This window comes from Phyllostomus discolor, chromosome 5 (assembly GCF_004126475.2).
Source record: "Phyllostomus discolor isolate MPI-MPIP mPhyDis1 chromosome 5, mPhyDis1.pri.v3, whole genome shotgun sequence".
Taxonomy (NCBI): Eukaryota; Metazoa; Chordata; class Mammalia; order Chiroptera; family Phyllostomidae; genus Phyllostomus; species Phyllostomus discolor.
Genome location: NC_040907.2, coordinates 50169167 through 50193588, shown reverse-complemented (window position 1 = coordinate 50193588; position 24422 = coordinate 50169167). Strand labels below are relative to the sequence as shown.

At 43.5% G+C, this 24422-nt stretch overlaps 1 protein-coding gene across 2 annotated transcripts in view; it reads left to right on the top strand.

Annotated features, from left to right (window-relative positions):
• The window catches only part of WLS (Wnt ligand secretion mediator), a 110922-nt gene that overhangs the window by 82418 nt on the left and 4082 nt on the right, over window positions 1-24422 (top strand). Inside the window, exons 7-12 of one of the 2 annotated variants that reach the window (XM_028511820.2) lie at window positions 746-843; window positions 1207-1270; window positions 3207-3350; window positions 4536-4619; window positions 11010-11163; window positions 20577-21450. In XM_028511820.2, the coding sequence (XP_028367621.1) occupies window positions 746-843; window positions 1207-1270; window positions 3207-3350; window positions 4536-4619; window positions 11010-11163; window positions 20577-20686 (654 nt within the window). In that variant the 3' untranslated portion in view covers window positions 20687-21450. Of the gene's footprint in view, window positions 1-745; window positions 844-1206; window positions 1271-3206; window positions 3351-4535; window positions 4620-11009; window positions 11164-20576; window positions 21451-24422 lie in introns of those variants that run through there. The other variant, XM_036026270.1, reaches the window with a different exon arrangement.

Here is a 24422-nt window from a genome sequence, read left to right as displayed (position 1 = left end):
AGTGGGCTTCTTTTAAATTTCATCATGGCTTGATCATTGCTTCTGAAGCTTTGCAGCCCTTCCAGAAGAGTGAGAGAAGAGCAAGGCTTTTGCCTACTGCTGAGATAAGCATGAGGGACTGCCAGCAGTGACACACTGTGAATGGGCCCTCAGCAGCAGGGACAGGGAGTGGCGGGGACTCAGGTACAGCAGCAGGACAGGCTGCTGGGTGGATTGGACAGAGTGAATTTGTGTGGACTGCCCCACCAGGGCCGCAGCCCAGATTCTAAGATAATGTCTTTTGCCTTTCTCCATTTTCTCACTTTGCATTCCTTTATATTCTCTTGTGATGTCTTTGTATATGCACCAAGAGGAACCATTCTTGTTTTTAGTAAAGATAGGGAGCACATGTATTTATTTTCCTCACCATAAGACCTCTTACACTCGACATATTTTAGTGTCTTTTAGACTCTTCAGTTTGTCCTCTGGGGACCACACCTCCTTAACAAACACAAAGGATAAGTCCCATAGGAATTTAACTCTGAATGATTTAAACTACTAGGCTTTTCTTTATGTTCCTGTAGCATCCTGTTGTTATTACTATGAGAACAGATTTTGGTCTTTCCCATTCTCATATGCCTAGAGTCGAGCTTGATGCTTGATACACAGCAGGTTGTCAGCAAGGATTGTTGGAATGACTGACTCGCCTATAGAATTGCTTTGCTCTCCTTGTCTCTATCTCATTTCTCAACTTGGCTTTCATCAGGATCAGCACGAACGGAATAACATAGCAGGATATTGGAAGCAAGTTGGACCAATTGCTGTTGGCTCTTTCTGCCTCTTCATATTTGACATGTGTGAGAGGTGAGCAGATGCCAGCGGGACCCTGGGCTGAAATGTGCATCACCGTGCCCACTTCCAGCTCCTTCGGAGGAGGATTCAGAAGGGAGAAGGGTGGTTGGGAGGCTTTGGACTAAAAGAGTTGGACCGAGTCACATCCTCAGATAAGGACTGGGATTAAATCAAAGACAAAGCTCTTCATAGATGCAAAATACTTGGGTTGATTATCCTTCAAACCCCTTTTGTATTTAAGTCCTCTGTGACTTTTCTTAGTCTAAATACAGCCCCCACCCCTCCATTGAAAAGCTAAGAACATGTAAAAAGGAAAGTTACCCTTTGCCTCTGTATTAATTGTGTCTTGCCTTTCCATCTTATTTCTCTTTGTAGAGGGGTACAACTCACGAATCCCTTCTACAGTATCTGGACTACAGATGTTGGAACAGAGCTGGCTGTATCCTTCCTGCATGGGCTCAGGGTTTTATTTCTCCTTATGGCCTCCCAATCCCCAAGATCATTTTCTAATGATGTTCTCCATATGGGCTCAGCGAGAGCTTTGATCCTTAGACCAATGATAACGGCATAATTAAGGCAAATAATGAGAGGAATTAATGCCGACTTTCAAGCCCGGGTGAGAGCAGGCAGACTAAGGAGATTGCAGCACATCCCCACGGCAGGGGTATCAGACTTGCTAGTCTTATTGCACCCTGTCTAAATTATCTGCTCTACACTAGTTTACTGCAGACCGAAGCATGACTAGCTTTTCCCTGGAGCCATGGAGGCTCATCTCTGGGCTCCTTGTGGGAGAGCCTGTTTCTGAAGTTGCCTGTGTGTGGGAGACTTTTTACAGTGACCTTGGTGTGCTGGCATACTCTGCTGCTGCTAGTCATTTCTGAGACCAAGTGGAGATAAGGCTAAGGTGATTAGTTCCAGAGGCGTTGAGGCTTCTGGTTGGTTGGCATAAACTGTCTGAGTCGTCTTCATGAAGCAGAAGTGACAGTCTTAGCTTATCCCTTTTAGGATGCTGGATTTAAATATATTATCTTCCTGAATAATGTATGTTAAAACCGTTGGAAGAAAAAGACTCTTCTGGAGAGGGGAGAAAGGCTTGAGTTGTATTCTTTCCTAATAGGTAATACCTTGTCATGCACTGGTAAATATGCTGTGTCCACCTGTGATGTTTATGTTGGCTTCTTATCGAAACAGGAAGTTTGTGAGTAAACTAAATCAGTAGTATCGTTATCTTGAAGATAAGAGAGCTGAGCTCTCCCAAACCATCTGTTCGTCACTCCATTCCCCAAAAACCAAACAGGGACTATATATGATATTAAGTCTACTCCAACTCTTGTTCTACTGATACTATAGAGAGTCAGGGAGGCAAACTAAATTTCAAGTCCTGCAGCAAATAACTATGTTCCCTTCATTTCAGGGTACTGTTATTTTAGGAAAGAAGGGAAAACTTCATTAAATATGTTATTTAATGAAATATACGTGCTGAGTTCACACTTGTTAAAATATTTTAAAATATGCAGCGTGGGGTAGAGTTGTAGCCGAAAGGAGTGGAGTCAGGTCACCCATCTCCCGAGCCAGCTCACTCTACCCCAAGCCTTGGAGGGTCTCAGACTGAACTTTAAAGGTAGGTCTCAGAACTGCCCTGCTCAGTCTCAAAGTATGTTACCACCCCCTCGGCTCCCACCGTGGCCGTGTGTCCTTCTGCTCCCTGTTCCATTTGACAAGGTTGTTTCTGTGGTAGACAGAAAATTGCAAACAGAACCTCATGCCTGGTTTCACTTCAAGACCTTCAGTCCCACAGCCAGGCCTCCAGTCCCACTCTGTTTCCTTCTGATTCCAGGGTATCTGAACCTCCTTACAAAAATCCAGGGACTAGCCCAGTGGTTCCCAAACATGGTTATACTTAGTGTGCTATCCCTTGGAAAATCTGATTCCATACACCTGCAGTGAGAGAGACCCGGGCCACCTGTATGTTACCTCCTCTAGTGATTTTAATGCAGCTGTCCACCTAATCAGTGTTTTGTAACTGATACTGAATATTCTAGTGCTTCTCAAATTTATTGTGCATATAAATCCCTTGAGGACCTTGTTAAAAGGCAGTTTCTGATTCAGTAGGTGCTAGGGTAAGCCCGAGTTTGCATTTTTAACAAGCAGAGCTCTGTTTCTCTTATTTGCCTTAGAAAGGAATTTGGAACGTTCCTCTTTGTGGTAGTTCTGTGTCAGAAAACCTCTATCACTTGTGTTAGAGCCAGGTTTTAATATTTTAACCCCCTGAAAATTGCCTAAATATTTGGAGACAAATGGTATTGCCAACAGAGCTGAGGAGAAGTGCTTGAGTCCTTGGCTACCATGCCATTTCCTTTACTGGACACCGTCAGATGGCCTTCATCATTGTGGCCGGGATCTGCCTCTGTCTGTACTTCCTGTTTCTGTGCTTCATGGTGTTTCAGGTGTTTCGGAACATCAGTGGGAAGCAATCCAGCCTGCCAGCCATGAGCAAAGTCCGGCGGCTGCACTATGAGGTAAGCAAACCTGTTGGCTCATTCAGGAAATGGTACTCAATACCTCGTGCCCGTCGTGTAAATACACACACACACACCACCCTGTACCTGGGGATTGGAAGCCTTTATTTCAAATACGCATACACAATGAGAGATTTCCACATAATACGAGATCTCTGGGCAAAATAAGAGGCTGAATCCTACTCTGAGAAGCATCTAGCTGGACTCTCTAAATCTTGGAGTTTTCTGTGGTATAAATGTGTTTCTATCCCCAGTGAGGAGTGAACTTGTCCAGCAGGTTCTTCAGCTTTGGGGTGGAATGTAGGTGCATACTAGATGAGGATGGTAGAATTGGGATTTGGCTTGGGGTGAGGTGTTACTTAAGGTCTCCCTATTGAGAATGAGCCTGAAGACTGGGGTTCAGCCCAGGTCATCTGATTTCCAGACTCCAGGAAGCCACAGTTCCCCTGAAATATCCACCAGGTGCTTAGATACAGTTCAGTAGTCTCGACTTATAGCCTATGTGCCTTATTCAAGAGACACTCATTCTCCAATGCAGACAACACATTCTTAATTTCCCAAAGACCCCTTTTGGCTCATGCCAAAGTGGTGGTGCTTAAAGACACGGGCCTAATTCCTCTAAAATGAGAAACAGCAGAACCACAGGGTTTCTATATGCAGGGGATCTGCAATAACAGGCACCCCTCCCCAAACAAATGTGCCCTTCATTCTTGTTCTTAGAAACCCTGGGCACATTCTAAAGCTCTGCCTGCCTCTAGAACTAGAGTGGCACATGAAAAAATTCAATCAGATCCACTTCATGTTGATTAATATGCATATTTCTCTTTGTTCACTGGAGCAGAATTTTATTTCGACTGCAGAAAACTTGGATTTGGTAACTTTGAACCCTTGCGGAGAAGCTTAACCAGCTTAGCAGGGAAATTAGCAGCCTCGTGACATGCTGCGAATATAATTTCCCAGGCTCTGGTATTACTGTTTCATGAGAGATAAGAACATGGGAAATATTTGGCCCAATACATTTTTCAGCCACATTCACCTCTGCAGGAGAAATGTAACTAGGTAAAATTATTTTACCATCACTCTTAAGGACTGGGTTTTATAAAATTAGCTTTTTATAAAGTTACACATTGAGATAAGGTTGATGGTAGCAGGTGGAATGTTAAACGACTCTTTCTTTCCTAATAGGGGCTAATTTTCAGGTTCAAGTTCCTCATGCTCATCACCTTGGCCTGTGCTGCCATGACTGTCATCTTCTTCATTGTTAGTCAGGTAAGAGGATCCTGAGAGGTCAGGGTGAGAATGTCGCTGGAGAGGGGCTTCTGCTCTGCACGGAAAATGCTATAGTGCTACTGCGAAAGGAGCACCGAGGGTATCAGGCTGCGCAGCTGATCTAGCCACGTTGTTTAGACTCTAATGCGGGTCTTGTTATCATCTGGCTGGAGGTGGACTGAATTTTCCCTTTCAGGACAGCCTCGGGGGAGGAAGAGTAAATTAAAAGCCTGCAGCCATATTGAAGAGCACTTGTTTCATTTACTTGAGAGAATGAACTTTTCAAGCCCTGTAGCAGAACACCAACAAGCAAGTGTTAATTTGATTTGATCCTTATCTGGCATTAATGTAGATCCTTTTACAGTCCATCAGCCATTCTTTGTGATAATTATATTGCCACTTAAACAGTGAAATGAAATTCAAAAGTCCCTCTGATAGAACCTTATTTTTCTCCTGGTTATTTCCAAAATTCAACATTTTTCTGTACTTGAGAAAAATAATGCTAATGTTTTTAAAATAATGGACTTGTTTTGGAAAATACTATTTACATCTAATGTGTTATATATCTATGATGTATTTGAGCTTCATAGAAATCCGATGGGTAGGAATTGTTATCCCAGTTTGCTAGAATATTAAATCAAGTGGCATTAGAGACATTTCCTACTTAATGCTGTTTTCTAACTGGGTCGGACTCTGGATGCATCACTTAACAATTCTAAGGTTTAGTTTTCTTATATGTAACATGGATATAATAATAGTACCACCGTAGAAGATGGCTACAGAGATCACATGAAGTCAAGCTTGCAAAGTGCTTTGCACTGTGCCTGGCACGCTGTGAGCGGAAGTGCACGTGACCTTACTAATAGCAGAAAGCATGAATGTTGTGCCAAAGGACATGGAATAAGTTAGGGGCCAGTACCCAGTCCTTTTGACTTTTTTTTTAACCAACTGCTCTGTCATCCCTATATTTGGCCAAAATTGAAAGTGGGTAGTAGTGCTCACAGAGCCTTAGGAGAAGACTTACCCTGCTCTGTGAGCAAGTTTCCTTCCAGTCCTACGGCTTCTTAGTTTTCGTGCTATGAGTCCCTTGGTTGCCCTGCTGAAGGCCGTGGGCCGCTTCTTTGAATGTATTTAAATGAGTAAAATAAAATTTAAGAACTTTGGATTTGAAGGGAAGTTAGATATAGATAGATAAATAATATATATTTGCAATTATACATATCTATAACTAAAACATTTGAAAATATGATTTCCACTGGTAACAAAATTATAGGTAGTGCTAATATTATGAGGGTCTGTTTTCTACATTCATAGTTGAAAGAAGCAGTAACTTTCAGTTAGAGACTGGTAAAAATAAAGATATGATTTTTTTTCTCATTCCAGTTCACAGACCCCTTGAATTCTATTAAGGACACCCAAGGGTGCCTGTAATGCAAGTGAGGGGTCCCTAGAGTTCTGTTGGCTATGCCCAGTGGGCAGTGCTAGTGTTGCTCCCGAAGGCTGAAGTGAATGCAGAAAAAAATTAAAAATATATACACATGTGTCTTCATAAGTTCTGCTCACCACATCTGCTTTGACCTACAACAGTGCTGTGTTTGTATCAGACTGTTTGTTTATAAAACCTCGGAGCACTTCATTCACCCCTCCAAATGCAGTAAAAATATTTCAAATTCTGAATGAGTTTTTTATTCAACCATCTGAGGCTCAAACAAGTTGTGTGGGGTGGGAGGCCTGACTTATCCCTTGGCTGATTCCCTCGTGTGACCAAAATGCTTCATGGTCCCTCAGCCATTCAGTAATGTGCTTAACACAGCCAGTTCTGCTGGGTCGAGAGAGCAGGGTGCACTGCCCGGAGAAACACAGCCTCAAGTAAGGTGGGCCGAGGAATGGAAGGCACTACCAAGTTATGTTCTCAGGAAGGACACCTTTGGTCCTAACACACATTTCTGCCACTGTAGAAAGCTGAAGTTGTTCTCCCACAGCCCCATCCCACTTCCTCTCTTGTCCCTGCAGAGTGCAGGCTATCTGAAGTCAAGAATGACATTTGGCTGGCGTTTAAGGCAGCTACATGATGTCTGAAGTTAACTTTGTAGATGTTTAATCAGTGTACATTTTTAACACAAAGAAGGTCAGTCTTCCAAGGAGCAGAGTTTGTGGCTTTTCTTTTGAGAAAAAAATTAATATTCCATTGCCCCAGTATTTTCTAACATAGCTCCAGCCTGTGGCTGGCTTTTTATATCTGCTGTGATAGTTGCGGCCCAGAGTGGATTTCAACTCTAAGGGGGTAGCAATGAGGTCTTTTGGATTCCATTAGCTCCTCACATTCCTCCTGCTGGGTTATTTTTTAAGGTTTATTTATAGATATCTAAGACGTTTTCAGGCATAACTCTCAGTGTCCCAGGTACTGTATTAATATAGTCATCAGAGGATTTATTTTTTAATGTCATTTTGAAATGTCTCAGCAATGAGCTCACCTGAAAGAAAACCTATTGGGTAACTTTTTGAAATAGATCCCAGCCTTAGGTAAAAGGAATGTATTAAAACTTCCATTATACTCTCGGGCTTGCTGGGAGAGCTTGCATTTAAGCCCCATGAAATATAATGCGAGGGGATCTCGCCAGGATATTGAAGCTCTGAGGCCAGGAATGAAAGACCGGCTGACGGAAGCTGAGGAATGCAGTGACCTTGAGGCTTTGTAGCTGGGTACTGAGGTGCAGTCTTTTAATGCTTGCCATTTTAATGGTCTCAGTCCTAGCAACCAAGCCATAGCACATCACAGTCTGGTATTTTAGCCCCTTCCCTCTGGAAGAGAAAGAGGTGTTCCATTTAGAGGTGACAAGCAGTAAGGAACACAAGTGCAGTGCAGGGGAGGAGGTCACCAACCTTCACCAAGGGGACCCCCAGGGGCCTGACATTCAGGTCATGCCATAAGCAGCCAACTCCCAGAGAGCCTGTCCCCAGCTTTTTTGTTTGTTTGTTTGTGTGACCACTTCATTCTGTTACTTACAGAGGAAATGTTTCCAGTAAGAAAGCCTGTGTCTGGGATTTAGAAATCTTGTTGTTAAGTGGAATGTTGGTTGTCAAGACTACTGGGTGTAAAAGGATTTGACCTTCACTTGGCTGCAGGGGTATAATTGGGTGGTTTCACACAAAAGTAAATTGTTCAAATGTTAAATCAGGAAAAACAGAAACTTTTAGAAATAAGACATATACAGAAGAAAGACAGTTTTTCTTTTTCTTTTGGTTGGGGCTACCTGATTTTTCTCTCTGAAAGTTAAAATGGGGTGACTCTCTCCTCTCTGCCTTGGCCTTAGTGAGGTTTTTGGATTTACAAGGCCCACTCTGTTGAGGTTGCTTATTGTGGTCCATATGGGTGGGAATGCGCTCGGAGCTCAGGATGGCTCGGGCATGAATAATTGAGAGAGGACAGGGGAAAACACAATCCAGTCTCCAAACAGCAGAGTGACACTGTATACAGTTTATTTATTTATGCAAATTCAACTCTTTGCCCTCAGCAGAAAATAATACATTTAGAGCTTACATATTAAGTAGGATGGGTAATTCTGCACACTTATCTAAACAACCTGCATGTGTCTCAAAGCAAACACGAGAGGTGGGCATGAAAATGCTATTTCCTTGGTCTCGCTCCTATGTGCCCCTCAGAGTATGAGCATCTCATTTGAGTAGTTCTACTGTAAAATCGTGTTTTGTATATATATCCCATTTATTATGTCCCATGCATTATATCTAGGATATATAGTACACATATATTACTATGCAGATTTGAATAAACGAACCTATGTGTGTATATACTATATAAACAATGTACATTGTGGTCAATTAATTGAATTTTCAACAAAAATTTGAACTTACACAATATTTGCCTCATAATTTAACTTAGGAGACTCACCTCTGTTTAAGATACGATTCCTATTCTTGCGTTGTGTAGCGGTTAAGTATACCTTCTTTTGGAGTCAGAGCCATGACTTTCTGGCTAAGCAGCCTTGGGCAAGACACAGTACCTGTCTGTGTCACAGTTGACCCATGTGTTGAGTGGAAACGTTACCTACCTACCTCACAGATCTGTTATTGAAACTAAATAATATCTTCCATGTAAAATTCTTAGTATAGTGCCAGACAAACCACCAGCATTGATGTTAACTATTATTATCCTTGTTATTATTTTTAAAAATCTTAGCCTTGCTAATACCTGATAACTTCTTGTTTTAAAATGATTACAAAGGAGTAAAATAGAAATATTTAAATGAAATAACATTTATTACCTATTGACCTCTTACATTTAAGTGCGATTATTGTGATTTGCTATGGACTGAATATTTCCTCTTGACTTTTCAATCAGATGCTTCCTAAGCATGACTATTTCTAGGCCACCTTGCTGCCTCCACATATTTGCACTGGCCTTCCTGCACTCCCCCATACTTTTCCCATGTTCATTCAGCAAGCATAGTCTGTTGAGCGCCATTGTGTACTGGAAATGCAAGTGGGTGTTTCCTTAGATCAACCACTCCCAGCAAAAATCAATTTCAGCAAAATTGTCAGTCCTGAGTATTTCCAGTTTATGTCACAGGAAGTGGGGTCCCTTACAGGCCAATTATCTTAATAGAGTAGAAAAAAGTAGTAACCATCTTACTCCATTCTACCTACGCTTCTTGCAGCCCAGCCACCCTCCTTCGTGAGGCAGACGTGTTCCCTCCGTCAGTGCCGCAGGTGCGCGTCTTTCCGGGAACCTCGGCTTCCTCTTCCCTCCCGTTCTATACGTTCAAAGACTACCTTAAATACTCTCTGAGTGCTGTGCTTTTGATCAAGTTAGGCTATTCTGTACTTAAAAGTAAGAATAATATTTGGAGGCATTACTATTCTAAGAAGTGAGCCCTAAATAGCTTGAATTCTGGTGCATTGTTCTAAAATCAGTAATGGTTTTGAAAACTTCTTTGCTAAAAATGTTTGTGAGCATGCTATATAAAGTGAATTATTTCCCCAAATAAATAAGAGTTCATGGTGGTGGTTTGTGTGTGGATCACAAAAATGAAAAAAAATATGTATCACACGGTCAAATTAAAACTGGTATGTCTAGAATCATTTAATCTGGTTAACTGACACTCCAGGTCTTTCCGAAAGAACTAGCTGTACTTACAGCTGTACTGTGCCTGGGGTCCCAGTGTATTATGAGTTGTAAAGAGGGTACCAAATGAATATAAACCCACCACCTTGAAATCAGGAGGTGAAATCAACTCATTAATATGGAGATACATAATAGTCATTAATACGGAGATACAGTGTGCATCTTACACTTCAGCTCCTAGAAGAAGGGGCTCCAAGGGATGGCTAATATAACCCCACCTCATTACCCTGTCACAGGAACATGTCCAACCCTTTCTTTTATTCCCATACAAGAATTCCTGTAGTTCTTATATGGGAATAATCATTATATTTCCCATATAAGAAGTGGTCAAAATCATTTGGTTCATCTCAGAGCTGGCATAAATCACTAGTCATTCACCTCAACAGTTCTGTTGACAGTTCTTAGTGTAATCCACATGTCATCAGACAGCTCTTAAAACAATTACCAAGTCATTAACATAGACAAAAGCAGCCTCAAAACATTCTTGCAGGATTGTAAAGTGTGTGAAAGCTCATAAGTACTTTTGTGAGTACTTACATAGAGTGACAAGATATAAAAAAGATTTATTGAGTGTTTACTGCAGGCCAGGAAATTTCTAGAAATATTTCAACTTAATTCTCCTTAATAATCCTGCACGTTCTTTTTTTGCTTGCTTAAGGAAACTAAAGTTCAGAGTCTCAGTCTTTACTTCTCCTACATTAAACAGTGGCGGAGCTTGGATTTGAATTTGGATCTCTGACTTCAAACCTGTGTCATTCTGCTTCCCCACACTGCCCCACTAAGGAAAACTCACTCTAAGGACCCATTTTTCTTTATTGAGCCCCTGTGGTACATCAGGCCCTGAAGATATGGCAGTAAATGAATCAGAGAGGGTCTCTCTCTCTGGGAGTTTACAGCCAGCTGAGAGGACAGATAAGAGAGGAGAAATTATATGTGTGGATAAGTGTTAGACTCCAATATAGTTTCCTTAAATTAGGGATAACGATGAACTGATGCTTGAAGGAGGACACTCCCCAGGTGATTTTGGTGTGCAGCCAAGATGAGAAGCAGACTTTGTGCCTGACACATATAGTAAGCCTATAATTAATTTGTTCGGACTAGTATGATTCAGACTAAAAAATGGAGTCTTACTTGGCCCTTCACTGTTCCCACATGTAGAAGAGGCTTGGTTTCTGTGTTGGTTGGTCCCGTGTTGGTGATGTGTTTCTTCTTGGCTCTAATTCAGTGTCACTGCCTTTTTTCCGTAGGTGACTGAAGGCCATTGGAAGTGGGGCGGTGTCACAGTGCAACTGAACAGTGCCTTTTTCACAGGCATCTATGGGATGTGGAACCTGTATGTCTTTGCTTTGATGTTCCTGTATGCGCCATCCCATAAGAACTACGGGGATGACCAGTCAAATGGTGAGTTCCGGTCTCTTCAGTACAGCTCTATTTCAGAAAAGTGGGATACTGTCTCTACAAGACTTAAATAGCAAAGCCTCTGGGTTCCCTAGTCCAACTTTCCCTCCAAGTATGAATGAGCATCCCTAAGAATTCCAGAACCATGATACAAAAAGCCAGTGCATGGCAGATGCTTTGTTAAGTCCTCATTTCAAAAAATCTTTCAAATACATTTGGAACATTATATTCTAGTCTAAAATATGTCCCAGTTTTAGCAAAAACATTAAATTTGCTTTCCTCAATTTTTTGAGCAAAACTGACTGTTGAAAAGTATACCACATTAATTTTTCTAGCTTCAGAGCATGATTCTATGATACCAGGTGGAATGGGACTGGGCCCTGAGAGCTGAAGATGGAGCTGGCTTTATTTTTCTCCTGCTCACTCTTTAGTTTGGAATTGCTATTCTCTGGTCCCCACAGCCTTTCTCTCCCTAAATGCTGGTATGTGCTGTCTCAGATGTTGATGCTACAAGGAGTCTTAGACAGCTTAGCCAGTCTGGTCATTTTGTAGACGAGAAAACCGAGGCCCAGAGAGGAGAAGGGCTTGCCTGAGGGTTTCCTACCAGCCATGGCAGAAAGAAGTGAATATCACTGTCTAAGGCAGTACTGTCAACTTGGAATTGGTGGCCTGGTAAACTGTTCTGATAGCTCCTTTTGCTTTGGTTACTTGATTCTATACTGTTTGGCTCCACCGTTATTCTTTTATATCTTTTTCACATCTGCTTTACCCTAGCTGCATGCTTGCTATTCCCCAAATGTAAGATGCTCTTTCTCAATGCAGAGTCAGTGCCCCACACTCTGCCTCAGACCAGGGTCTGCTTCAGGGTCTGCCTCCCCACCATGGCACAGAGGCTTGGCCTTGCTTGTAGGAAGTGCTCAGTGAGCATGTGGTGAATTAATAGATGCATATCCTGCCTCCATCTGGGGGTAATAAAACCCTACCCATCTTTTGACTCATTCTAAATTTGTCCTCCATCCTGAAACCTTTTCCTGATCACACTAGTTGGAGTTCGGCAAATTACACTCAATAGAATATTATTGCCATGGGGTGTTAATAGGTTTTAGGAGTCAAATAAGTTTGATAATCACTGGGTTTTTAATCAGCATCAATGAGGTTTTTGCTAAAAGACATCTTAATGCCTTTAGCACATTAATATGTACTGTAAGTCATTTACACTGGGTGGAGGTAAGAGCATTTCCCAAAACTGTTAAATCATTTGGCCCTGGAACCCTCCTTCTAGGCACTGTGTCTTTTGGAACTAGTGCTCTAAGGAACAGGCCTGGGGGAAAGGATTCTACTTGTCACCTGACATTCACTGTGTAGGTGTGGGTGAGTTTGCCTGTCCCTTCTCTCTCCTGTTGGAACACTGACTCCTTAAGGGCAGGACTGGTTCTTAAAGGTGATTTGAAAATGTTGAGTGACTTAATGCTTTAGAAGTAAGAGTCATTCTAGATTAGCTTTCATATTTCACAGATGAAATATGTGAAACCCTTTGGTTCGCAGGGTAGAGGGAGGCGGGAGTGGACGTGAGAAGTGGAGCAGCGACAGGAGGCATCCATGCTGAGGGTCAGCGATAGAGGAACGGTCTCAGCCATCCTGTCTCCTCCGCACTATCTTTGCCACTTCTGTGCAAGAGTGTCCAGAACATCAGGCCTTCCTTCCTTCCTAGTCCTTGTCGTCTTTTTTTTTTTCTTTAAAGATTTTATTTATTTATTTTTATTACACCAGAGGGGAAGGGAGAGAGAAAGAGAAGGAGGGAAATAACGCATAGTTGCCTCTTGCATGCCCCTGACTGGGGACCTGGCCTGCACCCCAGGCATGCGCCCTGACTGGGAATCAAACCAGCAACCCTTTGGTTCGCAGGCCAGTGCTCAATCCACTGAGCCACACCAGCCAGGGCCTATACCTTGACTTCTTATCTCACTCAGTATATAGGGTTTACCTTTGGTCATGGGTCCTGGGCAAGAATGAAGAATTTTGACTTGCCTGCCTAACTCGGGGTTTGACTGACATTCTCTCTAGAAAGCTCATGAATTAGGGGGCCTTCACTTTCTGCTGCATCCTTTGCACTGCCAGCACTCAGTGTTTTACTGTGTGCGTGAAATATGGAAGCATGTATCCTCTCCAGCCATAGACACCATCATGCCAGCAGGAAGGGATTCTGGGCTTGTGAACAAGAATTGTGATTTCATTTCATGGTCATCCTCTTGGACTTTGACAGAACCACATGGACCTGTCCTTGACTTGAGAATATTAAGTAGGAATCTAAAAGATTGAGCTCCTGCCTTCCAGGGAAATTCCACAAAAAGCACTTGCTGGACTTCCTGGAATGTGGGAAGGTCCTTCTAATGGGTGATACTTGTTGAGCACTGACCTGTGCCAAAGCACTTCATGCACACCTCCCAACTGTAGGTGATCTCTTAGAGTCTTATGGTACCATGAACTTCTATGGTTTTCTTTCTTCCTGATAGCAAGGAAGGGGCATAAGAGCATCTCCTGTCATAAAGTGGCAGCCCAGGGAGTGATTCTGTCACAGGTAAGGGGTTTCCAAACACTGGTGAGGATTTGCGCAGCTCCAGCACTTTCAGGCACATGGGAGGAGGCCAGAGCAGTAGCCAGCCCTGCAGAGACCAGATGGCCGCCTGCCACCCTGTTGGGTCAGATGCTGGAGGGGTAGCCAGGTGATAACCAGCTCCCATTAGGACTTCTTTCCCTGCACAACCGCTACTGTCTTAGGCCTGAAACCTTGCAATTAATAGCACTTGATCTATTTCCCATAATATTTTTTGTTGTTGTTGAAGACAGTTTGAACCGCAATTTCACAGAAAGCTCAGTAGGTAGTTCTCAGGTGATCTCCCCTGAATCTTTTACCGAGTGGTGTTTGGACATGTTCATGGTTGTTTTAGGTTGTCACTGTGACTGGGACATGCCCCTGGCATTTAGTGACCAGATTTTAGGCATGTTAAATGTCCTGCATTGAGCAAAACAGTCTGTAGTAAAGAACCGCCCTGCCCCCAATGCCCATAGGGCACCTGTTGAAAAACATTCTTCAAGCAGTTTAGTGGGCAGACTCTCTTGGGACCTTGTTCTGATCGTAAGCACAAAAGTGACACAATTTAGCAGTTCTGTGATGGTGACATGATCAGCTATGACTTCAGAGCAGCCCATGGGGTTTCCAAACACTGGTGAGTTGGTCGTACCCCTGGCAGTGGACTGTACCCTTGTTCCTGCATGGTGCATTACCCTTGTTCCTGTATGGTGGGTTGTACCTGTGTGCATTTGGAATGGGCTGCTTTTCAGGCTCAGTTCTGATCATTTTTCTTCTCTGATCCTTTTGCTTTTCATCTCATCTGCTACCAAACCACACAATGTATCCCAGGAACTCTGGCACATTTGCCAAGATGTTGAAACTCCCCAGAAAGGCTAGTTTGGAGTATTACGTGGAAATCTAGAAAATGAACTTGTAGGGGGATATACTGTAGTTTTAAATTCTCTGGATGGCACTTTTCTCCCTGCCCCAGGTTTTTCGTGTTCCTTCCCCTTCTCATGGAAAGTTTTTATTTTTAAATGGGCTTGGACTCTTCCCCCTACTCCTTGCTTTTAAGGTCCAGAGCCAAAAATTCAGATCTCTTGCTATGGAGAATGAATCACAGGTGTGTCATGCTTCTTGCCTTCTGAGATGGATCCTGGATAGACCTCTGGAAAAAGATAACTCCTGGAAAAGAAACAACCACTGAGAAGCGTTGTTTTGTTTGGAAATACATCAGGAGGAAGTAGGAGGAAGGAAGTGGGAGCCGAGAGCATAAGCTTTTGCTTCTCCTTTTTGGTCACGGAATGAACAGAGAGAAACAAAGTAGATCGCAGGTTCAAGAGAGGGTTGGTTTCCAAAGAGCATTTTCTCTCGTGTATTTGTTCGTCTTTTATTGTGTGGGTTGGAAAGTGACCCTTAGAAGCTACTGAGTAGCTCAGCACTTAGCATTGTGTTAGGTTTAATAAGATGGAGTGATAAGAAGCCCAAAGGAGTAACAAAGACACGTCCTTGTTCTCAGGGAGCTAGAAGTTTGGGAAGGGAGATCAAGACTTCCTTAGCTGCCTCCTGAGACACAGGATGTGGCAGGACAGCTCCGGCCAGAATATTTTCATGTTTTCAGTAGCTGATTGGCGCTGCAGGGCTGTGGGACTCTGGCTTCCTTCTTGCCAGTTGACTTACCACAGTTGCAGTGGTGCTATCCCATTCACGTTAACCGTCTCATATGTGTGTGCACATGTGCATGTACATGCTTATGTAATCATTCCGTGTATGTGTGCGTCTGTGTATGTGTATATATATAAATATAAATAGATAGATAGATAGATAGATAGACAGATAGATAGATAGATAGATAGATAACTTTAACAAAATTATTTTAGACCTCTTTCTTGCTAGGGCTGTTCACATTTTCTGCTCTTCCCTTGCTGCCTTTTCATTAAAGTTGTTCTTTTTACCTGTTTCCATAACAATTTGTGAATCATTCTGGATGTCTTCCCAGGTAGAAATGAATTTCAGCTGACGTTAGTTAGCCCTTTCAGAGGGAAGGCACTGTCTCCCAGGGGTGCAGCGCCAATGCCCTGTACGCATGACAAACTGTCCAAACCCCAAAGCCACCAATTCATGTGGGGAGAAAAAGTTGGTGCAGCTTATGAAGTCAGACAATTTTTGATAATAGCTTTCATTCTTGTGTTCTTTTGTCTAGAGAATTCTTGTTAGAAGGTTTTAGGAAAAAAGCAAGAAATGGAATTCTTGACTAGATGACTATGACGAAGGGAACAGGAGACACTCTAATTGCCAGCTGGTTCCTTTCTATTTCTATTCACACTAAATGTCTTCAGTCAGACACACTCATTCTGCTGGAAGTCACAGCAGCCACTCCGGGTCCCACGTCCTGGTAGCTAGCTACCCTGCTGCGGCAGTTTTATGTACGGGGGCTTCTGAGGTCCCATGCTGCTTGCCTCACAGGAAAGGTGGCTTTGGCTTTTGTTGCCTCAATAAACGTTTGGTTTGAGTTCTAAGGATGTAACAGCAGCTGCCTTTTATCGAGGTCTTTCCTGTGGCTGCATGTTAGATGACTCACCCAAGGCCAGTCTGGCTTCTCCTGACGTCTGTCATGGAATTGATCTTACCACCAGGGCTGCTCTCAATCTTTTCCCATTCCCTCGTGAAGATGGGACTTTGGTGGCGGGCCATCACCAGCCTCGCACCTCTAGCTTTGCCTCTCCCACAGCCACTGGCCTACCAGTGACCTAGTTTTTTCTTGCCTGGGCACTTAAAATCATATTTTCTGAGCCTCAGTATTACTGTCACCCACTGTGATAGGAGGTACCTCAGTCACCTTCTTAAGAGGAACTTTCTGTTTCTTAAAGGCATTAGTTGGAGGGGGGGGGCTGCCATAACAAATACATGCTACAGGCTACGTGGCTTAATTAACAGAAATGTATTTATTTTATCACAAATCTGGAGGCTAGAAGTTCAAGATCACAGTACCAGCAGAGTTAGTTTCTTCTGAGGCTTCTCCTGGCTATCTTCTCCCTGTGTCTTCCACATGGTCTTCCCTCCGTATGTGTCTATATCCAAACTCCCTTTCTTCTGAAGACACTGGTCCTATTGGACTAGGGCCCAACCCAATACCTCATGCTAACATAATTGCCACTTTGAAGACCCTGTCTCCAAATATAATCACATTCTGTGGTATTGGGAATGCGGACTTTGACAAATGAGTATGCGGTGGGGAACACAATTCAGCCCACAGCATTACGAGTTCACTCAAAACTTCTAGGTGTTATTGTGCCCCTGTCCTTGCAGTTGCCTGGCGCTGAATGTCTGGAGGTGCTGTGAGGTAGGTGGGAAATGCCTCACCCCACACCTGGTATAAACTACCTTGAATGGTTGAAAGGGACTGAGAAATGGCTGGACCCAGGATTTCTGAACCCTGTCCCGCCGAGGCCACTCTGCCCCATCCCCCAGAAGGGATCACAAAAGCAGAATCATCCCAAGGAAGACCTGTTTGCTAGCTGAGAGTTTGTCCCTAAGCCCCAATGGGGAACCCCAGTACTGGTGCACTGGACTGGACCTAGCCATGTGGGGCAGAGCAGGGAGGAAGGAACAAGACTGGCCTGTACCAGAGAAATCTTGGTGGGTGTTTTAATGAGCACTTACTAAACTGGATCCCACGCTGGGTATTCACATTCTTCAGAAAAGAAAAAAGAAAAACTTATAAGACCTAATATAAGACAGATGTAATCTCAGAGTAAGCAACAGCATTTGCATTGAAATTATTTTGCTTTAAAAATACTATATTCTCTTTGATTTTCTCATTCTGCTGTGAATCAGGGACTTCATTATAGAGAGTTATCATTTGAGCTTAGTTTTGAAGGCGAATGGGAAGGACATCAGTGTGGGACTAGAAAAAAATCCACAGAAAAGAATGAAGTCAAGAAGTTATGTGGAAAGTACAAAAGCTTTGTTGGCAGACACAGATGGTTTGGAGTCCTGGCTGTAGCATATATTGTGTAAGAAACAAATATGAACTCATGGTGTGAGACCTCCCTGGCTTCCATATCTGGGTAATGGGGTGTTCATTTGTCTTAGTGGTTATAAGGAAAGAACTGGGTAGCCCTTATTGATCTTAGAAGACTGCTGATCTCCCAGATTCTGTGAAACAATCTCTGAATTACCCTTCTTTTTACTAAAACAGTCACAGATGCACAAATAGTTGTCATTGAAATGCCACCTGTTTTCAGAAGCTGTGCTTATCATTGACTCATACAGTTCAGCCTGCGCAGGTCTCTGGACGCCTGGTATGCATTTCCAGCAGCTGGAATCAAGCAGCCACTGCATCAGCACTTACCTGTGGCCATGATAACAAAAGTACAGACCCATCAGTTGTCCTCTGATATTAAAATTCCATGCCCAAGATTGGTCTCACTTCACAATGGTTAGAAAGGAACAAGCCTTTATGTTACTGTTAACTAGATGAGATGAACTGACATTATAACCAGAGAAAGAAACTTCCTGCAAACTGAAAAATTCTTTCCCTTCCTTAATTAATTATTTTTTTTTACCCTTCTCTGCCTCCAAAGTATGAAACATATCACATTTTTGGAAGGGTTTCTTGTCTCGGAAGGGAAGAGCCTTTGAGTGTGTCTGCACTGCGCAGCAGTTGCTGAGAGAGGGAGGAGAACAGATGGAGCAAGACCTTGGCAGGAGTGGGGGGCTGATGGAATTTGGAGACAAATGGAGGGATCCCCACTCCTGCCATGTTACTGCCATATTCCCACATCCATTCCCTAAGGGGAAACAGTTGGCCTTCGAGGTATAATAGAACCATACATGAATCTAGGTTTTGCTAGCCAGAGTTGCATAGGTCCGCGTCCTCATCCTAGCTCTGCTGGGAGCAAGCTGCTTCACAGTAGAGAAAGTAATTGCCTATCACAGCCTCAGTATCTTCACTTCTTTTTTTTTTAATAATGTGAATTTTTTTATCTTTTTTTTTAAAGATGCATGCCAAGTTATTTTTTTTTAAGATTTTATTTATTTATTTGTAGGGAGGAAAGGAAGGGAGAGAGAGAGAGAGAGAGAGAAAGAGAGAGAGAGAGAGAGAGAAACATCAATGTGCGGTTGCTGGGGGTTTGGCCTGCAACCCAGGAATGTACCCTGGCTGGGAATCGAACCTGGGACACTTTGGTTCCCAGCCTGTGCTCAATCCACTGAGCTACGCCAGCCAGGGCTAGTATCTTCACTTCTTATACAGAAATACAAGGCCTGCTAAGCCCCTAATAGTGCACATGGTAAATAGGCATGCATAACAGCTGTCCTTGCTATCAGTGCGCTGATATTGTGTGCTATAAATTCTCTTTCATCAGATCCATAAAGCAAAATTAACACCCTGAACAGTTCATCCAAATTATTATGTGTGTGTATTATATGTATGGATTTATAACCGTAACACATCACATTCAAACTTAAACTTCGCTGCCTTCTCATTGGCTGTTATTTACAAAGAGTCCACGAATCAGCATCATCTAGAGGTTGAGAGCTTGGGTGCTGGAGTCTCATGGCTCCCCTTTGACTGTCGCATCACTATTTACCTACGTGGGCCTTGGGCAAGTTGCTTGACCTCTCTGCACCTCAGTTACCTCATCAACAGAATGGGAATGACGACAACAGCACTTCTGTCAAAGGGCTGGTACGAAGATTAAATGTGTTAATATTTGTAAAGTGTTCAGAACAGTGTGAGGCAAGTACTGTAATACAGGTACCTGTTAAATAAAGAAGCCAAAGTAATTTTGGCTGTTTCATCAAATGATCTGTAGGAGCAGACACATTTTCTAGGGCCTGCTAATTGGAATCACATTTTAAGCTTAAAGAATTCATGTCTTTGTTTCAAAACCTGAAGAAAATTAAATACATTCTAGTATCTATGTCTTCAAGGAAAGAGATTCCTTAGGTAAACACTTGGAGGTGTTAATGGGTTTACTAGGGTGGTCAGGACTATCTTTGAAATGTTAATGACTCTCAGACCTGCAGATGAGGAAACTGACTCTGAACTTCTGAGAGCTCACCCAGATATGCAAATTTAGAACTAGCTTTGACCAAGCACCCTGCAGGGGCTGTGTGGGGGGTGACCAAAACGCTGGTCTTGTGTACACAATCCTGGGGATTCGGAATGTTCAGAGTGCATTTCTGGTCGTTTTTCCTTGAGAAGAAGATGCCTAATTGTCCCTAAACATATTACATGTAGCACCCTGCCCAGTCTGTTGGGAATAGGCAGGTCCTGTTTGCCTGCACGCAGCATGGCCACTTTGTAAACTATTCACAGCGAGGGAGTACGCGCCTGCCCACCCCCACCCCTCACAGGAGAGGTGAGCTGTGTTGGCTCAGCCCACAGCACAAGCCTCCTCTGCTGGGCCTAGCTCCGGTCCGTCTCAGTTGCATACCTGTTCCATCACCTGTGGCAGTCCCCTCACTTCCACCCTGGTTTCCTCTGTGAAGCCGGCATGATCAGGGTGACACCTTGGAGGGCTCTGTGAGGATAAATATAATCAAGGATAAAGCATCCAGAATAGCGTCAGACACGAAGTAAGCTCTCATTAAATGTTAGTAATGACTACAAATTACATAAATGGTAAGCTGACTCATCTCTTGTTAATATCTCTTCCCTGGGAGACAAAAATGGATGAAATTACTGCAAAGTCTGAGTGAAAGGGTTGGGTGTGAGCTCTAGGTGTTTGTGCCCAGCTCAGAATGTGAAAGAGGCATTGGGTGATGGTTACTGAGATGAGCCAGCTTTCTTCTCCTTTCTCCCTGAACACGTCTAACAACAAAAACCCTGTTTCAGGCGATCTGAGGGTCCACAGTGGGGAAGAACTCCAGCTCACCACCACTATCACCCACGTGGACGGACCCACCGAGATCTACAAGTTGAGCCGCAAGGAAGCCCAGGAGTAGATGGCTGCAGCACCTGGCTGGGGCTGTCCCCGACACTCCAGCCCTCTAACTAGAGTGGGGAGCGTGCCAGAGAGAGCTCACTGTGCAGACAAATGCTTGACTGCTCCTGTGGTTTCTTGGACCAGTGGCGTGGATGTTGTCACTTTGCCTTCTGACCATAGCTCTGGGAGGAAAGATTCCTGCAGCCACTAATGTATTGTATGTGATAACAAAACCTCTGGTATGACACACTTTCTGTGTTCATTGTTAATTAGTGACGTAGTAACATCTGTAGCAGGTGGTTAGTAAACCTCATGTGTTGGGGGAATATTCCTTGGGGGATGATTTGGGCCAGGTGGGGTGTATATGGAGTGAAATGTTTGATTCTTTTTCCTGTTTTAGATTCTAGGATAGATTTCTAACATCCTTTGCAGTCCAAGATAGGCTGGTATCATAGTTTTTCACTCCTACTTCATGACCACTTTTTTCCCTATTTATATCACCAGGTAGCCTGTTGAGTTAATATTTAAGTTGTCAATAGATATGTGTCCTTATTTTTTATGCATAACATAAAATAACTGAATTTCATGGTCTATTACACCAGGGGCATTTCAGCTTTGAAACCAAATCTGTATATCCAATACTAACCAATCTGTTGGATGTGGGTTGGGTCTGAAAAGCATTTTTAACCTCTTGCTTCAAATGTGTTTTCTTTTGATAAGATGCTTCAGACACTCTTCAAAAGTGTGGATCATTTAAATAAACCTGTATGTATATTCATGTAATGTACACGCACACGTCACCCTCCTGCTCAGCCAGGACACACGCGTGCAGATTCTTTCCCATGTCAAGTCCATGGGGCAGGGAGTGGGTGGGGGAAATAGCTTTATGAGAAATTAAAATATTTTGCCATCAAATCAAAGTGTTTGGGGACGGTATCTATTTCTGGAAATAGGGAACATGTTTTGTACTAGGTGGTTAACCTCCCTAGCTGTTATGTGTGACAATAAAGGTAGGGGGGAAAGTTACATGATTTAGAAGCAGATTACCATCCCCCTCTATTCCCACTCCCTCAAATAGCCTGTTCAATTGTATATTAACTCTGCCACTGAAGAGGCAACATGGTACAGAGGAGAGAAAGCACCCTGGCTCTGAGGTTAGAAGGCAGTTTCCTGTTGAAAGTCTATTGTTTATAAGTGTCACCTTATTGAAGACACCTGACCTGGATGTTTCTGGTAGGTAGAATAGACAGCAAACCATGACAGTGAGGGGGAGGGAGACATGTCTCACCCACTAACTCAGCAGTCCCAAGCCTAGTCGGGTAATATTGCCAGGTGTTCCAACATCACGAGAAACACCATGCTAACAGAGGAGGAAGGCAGTCTTTGAAATTCTGTATGTCATTTCCACTATCTGGGAAAGAAAGCCTTTGAAACTGTGCTTTCATCCCAAGACATGAAGAGTGGGGAAAGGGCCCAAAAGTACCCAAAGGAAGAAGCCCATAAAAGAACTTTGGTTAATTGCCTACCTCTGGGCACATTTTTACAAGGCAGTCCCTAATGCTTACAGGAAGAATAGGAAGAAGCCCACAGATATCTCTGGGTAGCTGCCCCAACTTTAACTGCCTCCTGTCCATATTTGTTTTACAAGAAGTTGAACAAATGGAGTCTGGAGCAAGATAAGCATTCAGGCTAACAGACCCTCATACATACATAAGTTTGGGTAGTCATGTCCCCCAGGGAAGCTGGCACCACCTTCACCCGTCAATCAATAAATAACTTCTTCACCTCCATCCCACAACTATATAAATCCTCAGAAGAAAGGACCTGATGCTCTTGCCACACCTGCTCTTGCTACCCTGCCCTTGCCACCCTTGCTTTTGCCTTTCTCCCCCACCTCAGCAAGGCCCATTCTCTTCCATGAGAACCTATCACCAATAAACCCTGCATGCACACTAATAGACTTGCTGATCTGTAATTCTTTACTGCATCAGCAAGAAGAACAGAGCTTCTCCAGTAAAGTAAATGATGCTATTACTGGGATCCTGACTTGGATCTCGCCCTTTGTCTCCAGCTGTTTGGAACGCAGTGAGTATGGTCTCATCTGCAAGGCTTTCTTGCCTTTCTCACCTTTGGGATAAAGGAGATACTGTGCTATGGGAGTGGGGCATTCAAACATGCTAGGCCTGTGTTTGGAGGTAAAAACAATGAAATCTGAAATGAGTGCTAGGGTTTCACCCAGCTCCAAAGACTACAGAAGCACTTTCTCTGTCCAGCCTGACCCATGTGCAGAGGCCTCGTAGGGAACTCCCATCACTGTAAAGTAACTTTGTTTTCCCCAAAGACATGCAAAACAAGGGCTTGTCACCCAGCACTGCGAGCTCCCCTCACCTGCCCCCCCCCCAAGCTGTTTTAGATGGGGGGAAAACCGAGGCACATAAGAGTTAGGGATGACCAAAGAGGTAATGGCCTTTGGGAGCCCTACTCATAAATAGAACACTTTGACCTACTACTTGGGTTCTGTAGCCTTTTCTGCCTCCAAACCTCGCCAACAGAAAAGTCAGTTTAAATCATTGGCCTGTTGTAAGTTTGGAGCATCTCTCTCTTCCCCACTTGGCTTCCAGCAACTCAATTTGTATCTGAATCCCCTTTGCAAGAGCTGCAAGGAGGGGCAATGTTACCTTTGCCAGGTAAAGATCTTGCTCTCTTACTCTCGAGAAATTGCCACACCCTGCGGGGATGGGTGGAACATTAAAAGTCACCAGAGTGCTCGCTGCAAAGAAAGACACCCATGAGAAGGATGAGCTAGGTTATGGACTGGGACAAAAACACTAGGTTCCCCCAGCCACAAGCAGAAGTCCACACAATCCAGAGACACACTGTAAAAGCAATCACACTCCCATCCTGTGGCGCATTCCCCACTTAGGTTTAGTTCTCGAGAGGAGAAAGCAAGATTTTAGCCTGTAGTGGAAAGTGCTGGCTTTTTCAGGTCCTGTTCTCCTAACTAGGCCAAATTTTGTTGAAATTTGCCTCACTCCTAAATCTTTTTCCCTCTTTCTCTTGCCACTCCATTTACATCTCTACCACTCCCTGGTCTATCTGCTTTACAAAGTAATTGCTGTGTTTGTTTTCCAGCCCCCGGCCATCTAGTCCCCTAAAGCCATGCCTTTTGATCACTACTGCCTAGCAGGAGGTGACACTATTCCTTACCTGCCTAACCCAAGCCCACATTCAACTTCAGATTCAGATTGGGCTTGGCCCCACTGTGTCCACATTGGGACAACGGTACACAGAGGGGAAATCTCAACCCCTCCTAGACTGTAGAACTCCAAAAGAAAAATAAGGAAATAAGTCTTTGGAACACTGTAAATTCTATGAGGATGAATTCTTTGGGAATGAACCTATGAAACCTGGGTGGGATTGTAATAGCAATTCCCAAAAGTGGGAATGAAACCCCTTCTTTGCATTAAGGCTGGACTCAAGGCAAGCCACCAAAAGGCCATTAATTACTCCAAGGTGTCTGCTGTCAACCAGGGCCCAGATGGAAAACGTATCAGTTTCCTAGAAAGGCTGCAAGAAGCTCTCTTCAAGCATACTAACCAGGACTTGGAGTCTTATGAGGGACAAGTGAGATTAAAGGATACATTTTTAACTCAATCAGCTTCTGACAGTAGGAGAAAATTACAAAATCTTCCCCAGGGACTTGGGGTTTCCTTCGACGAAATGCTGACCGCAGCCAACATGGCCTCTTACAACCA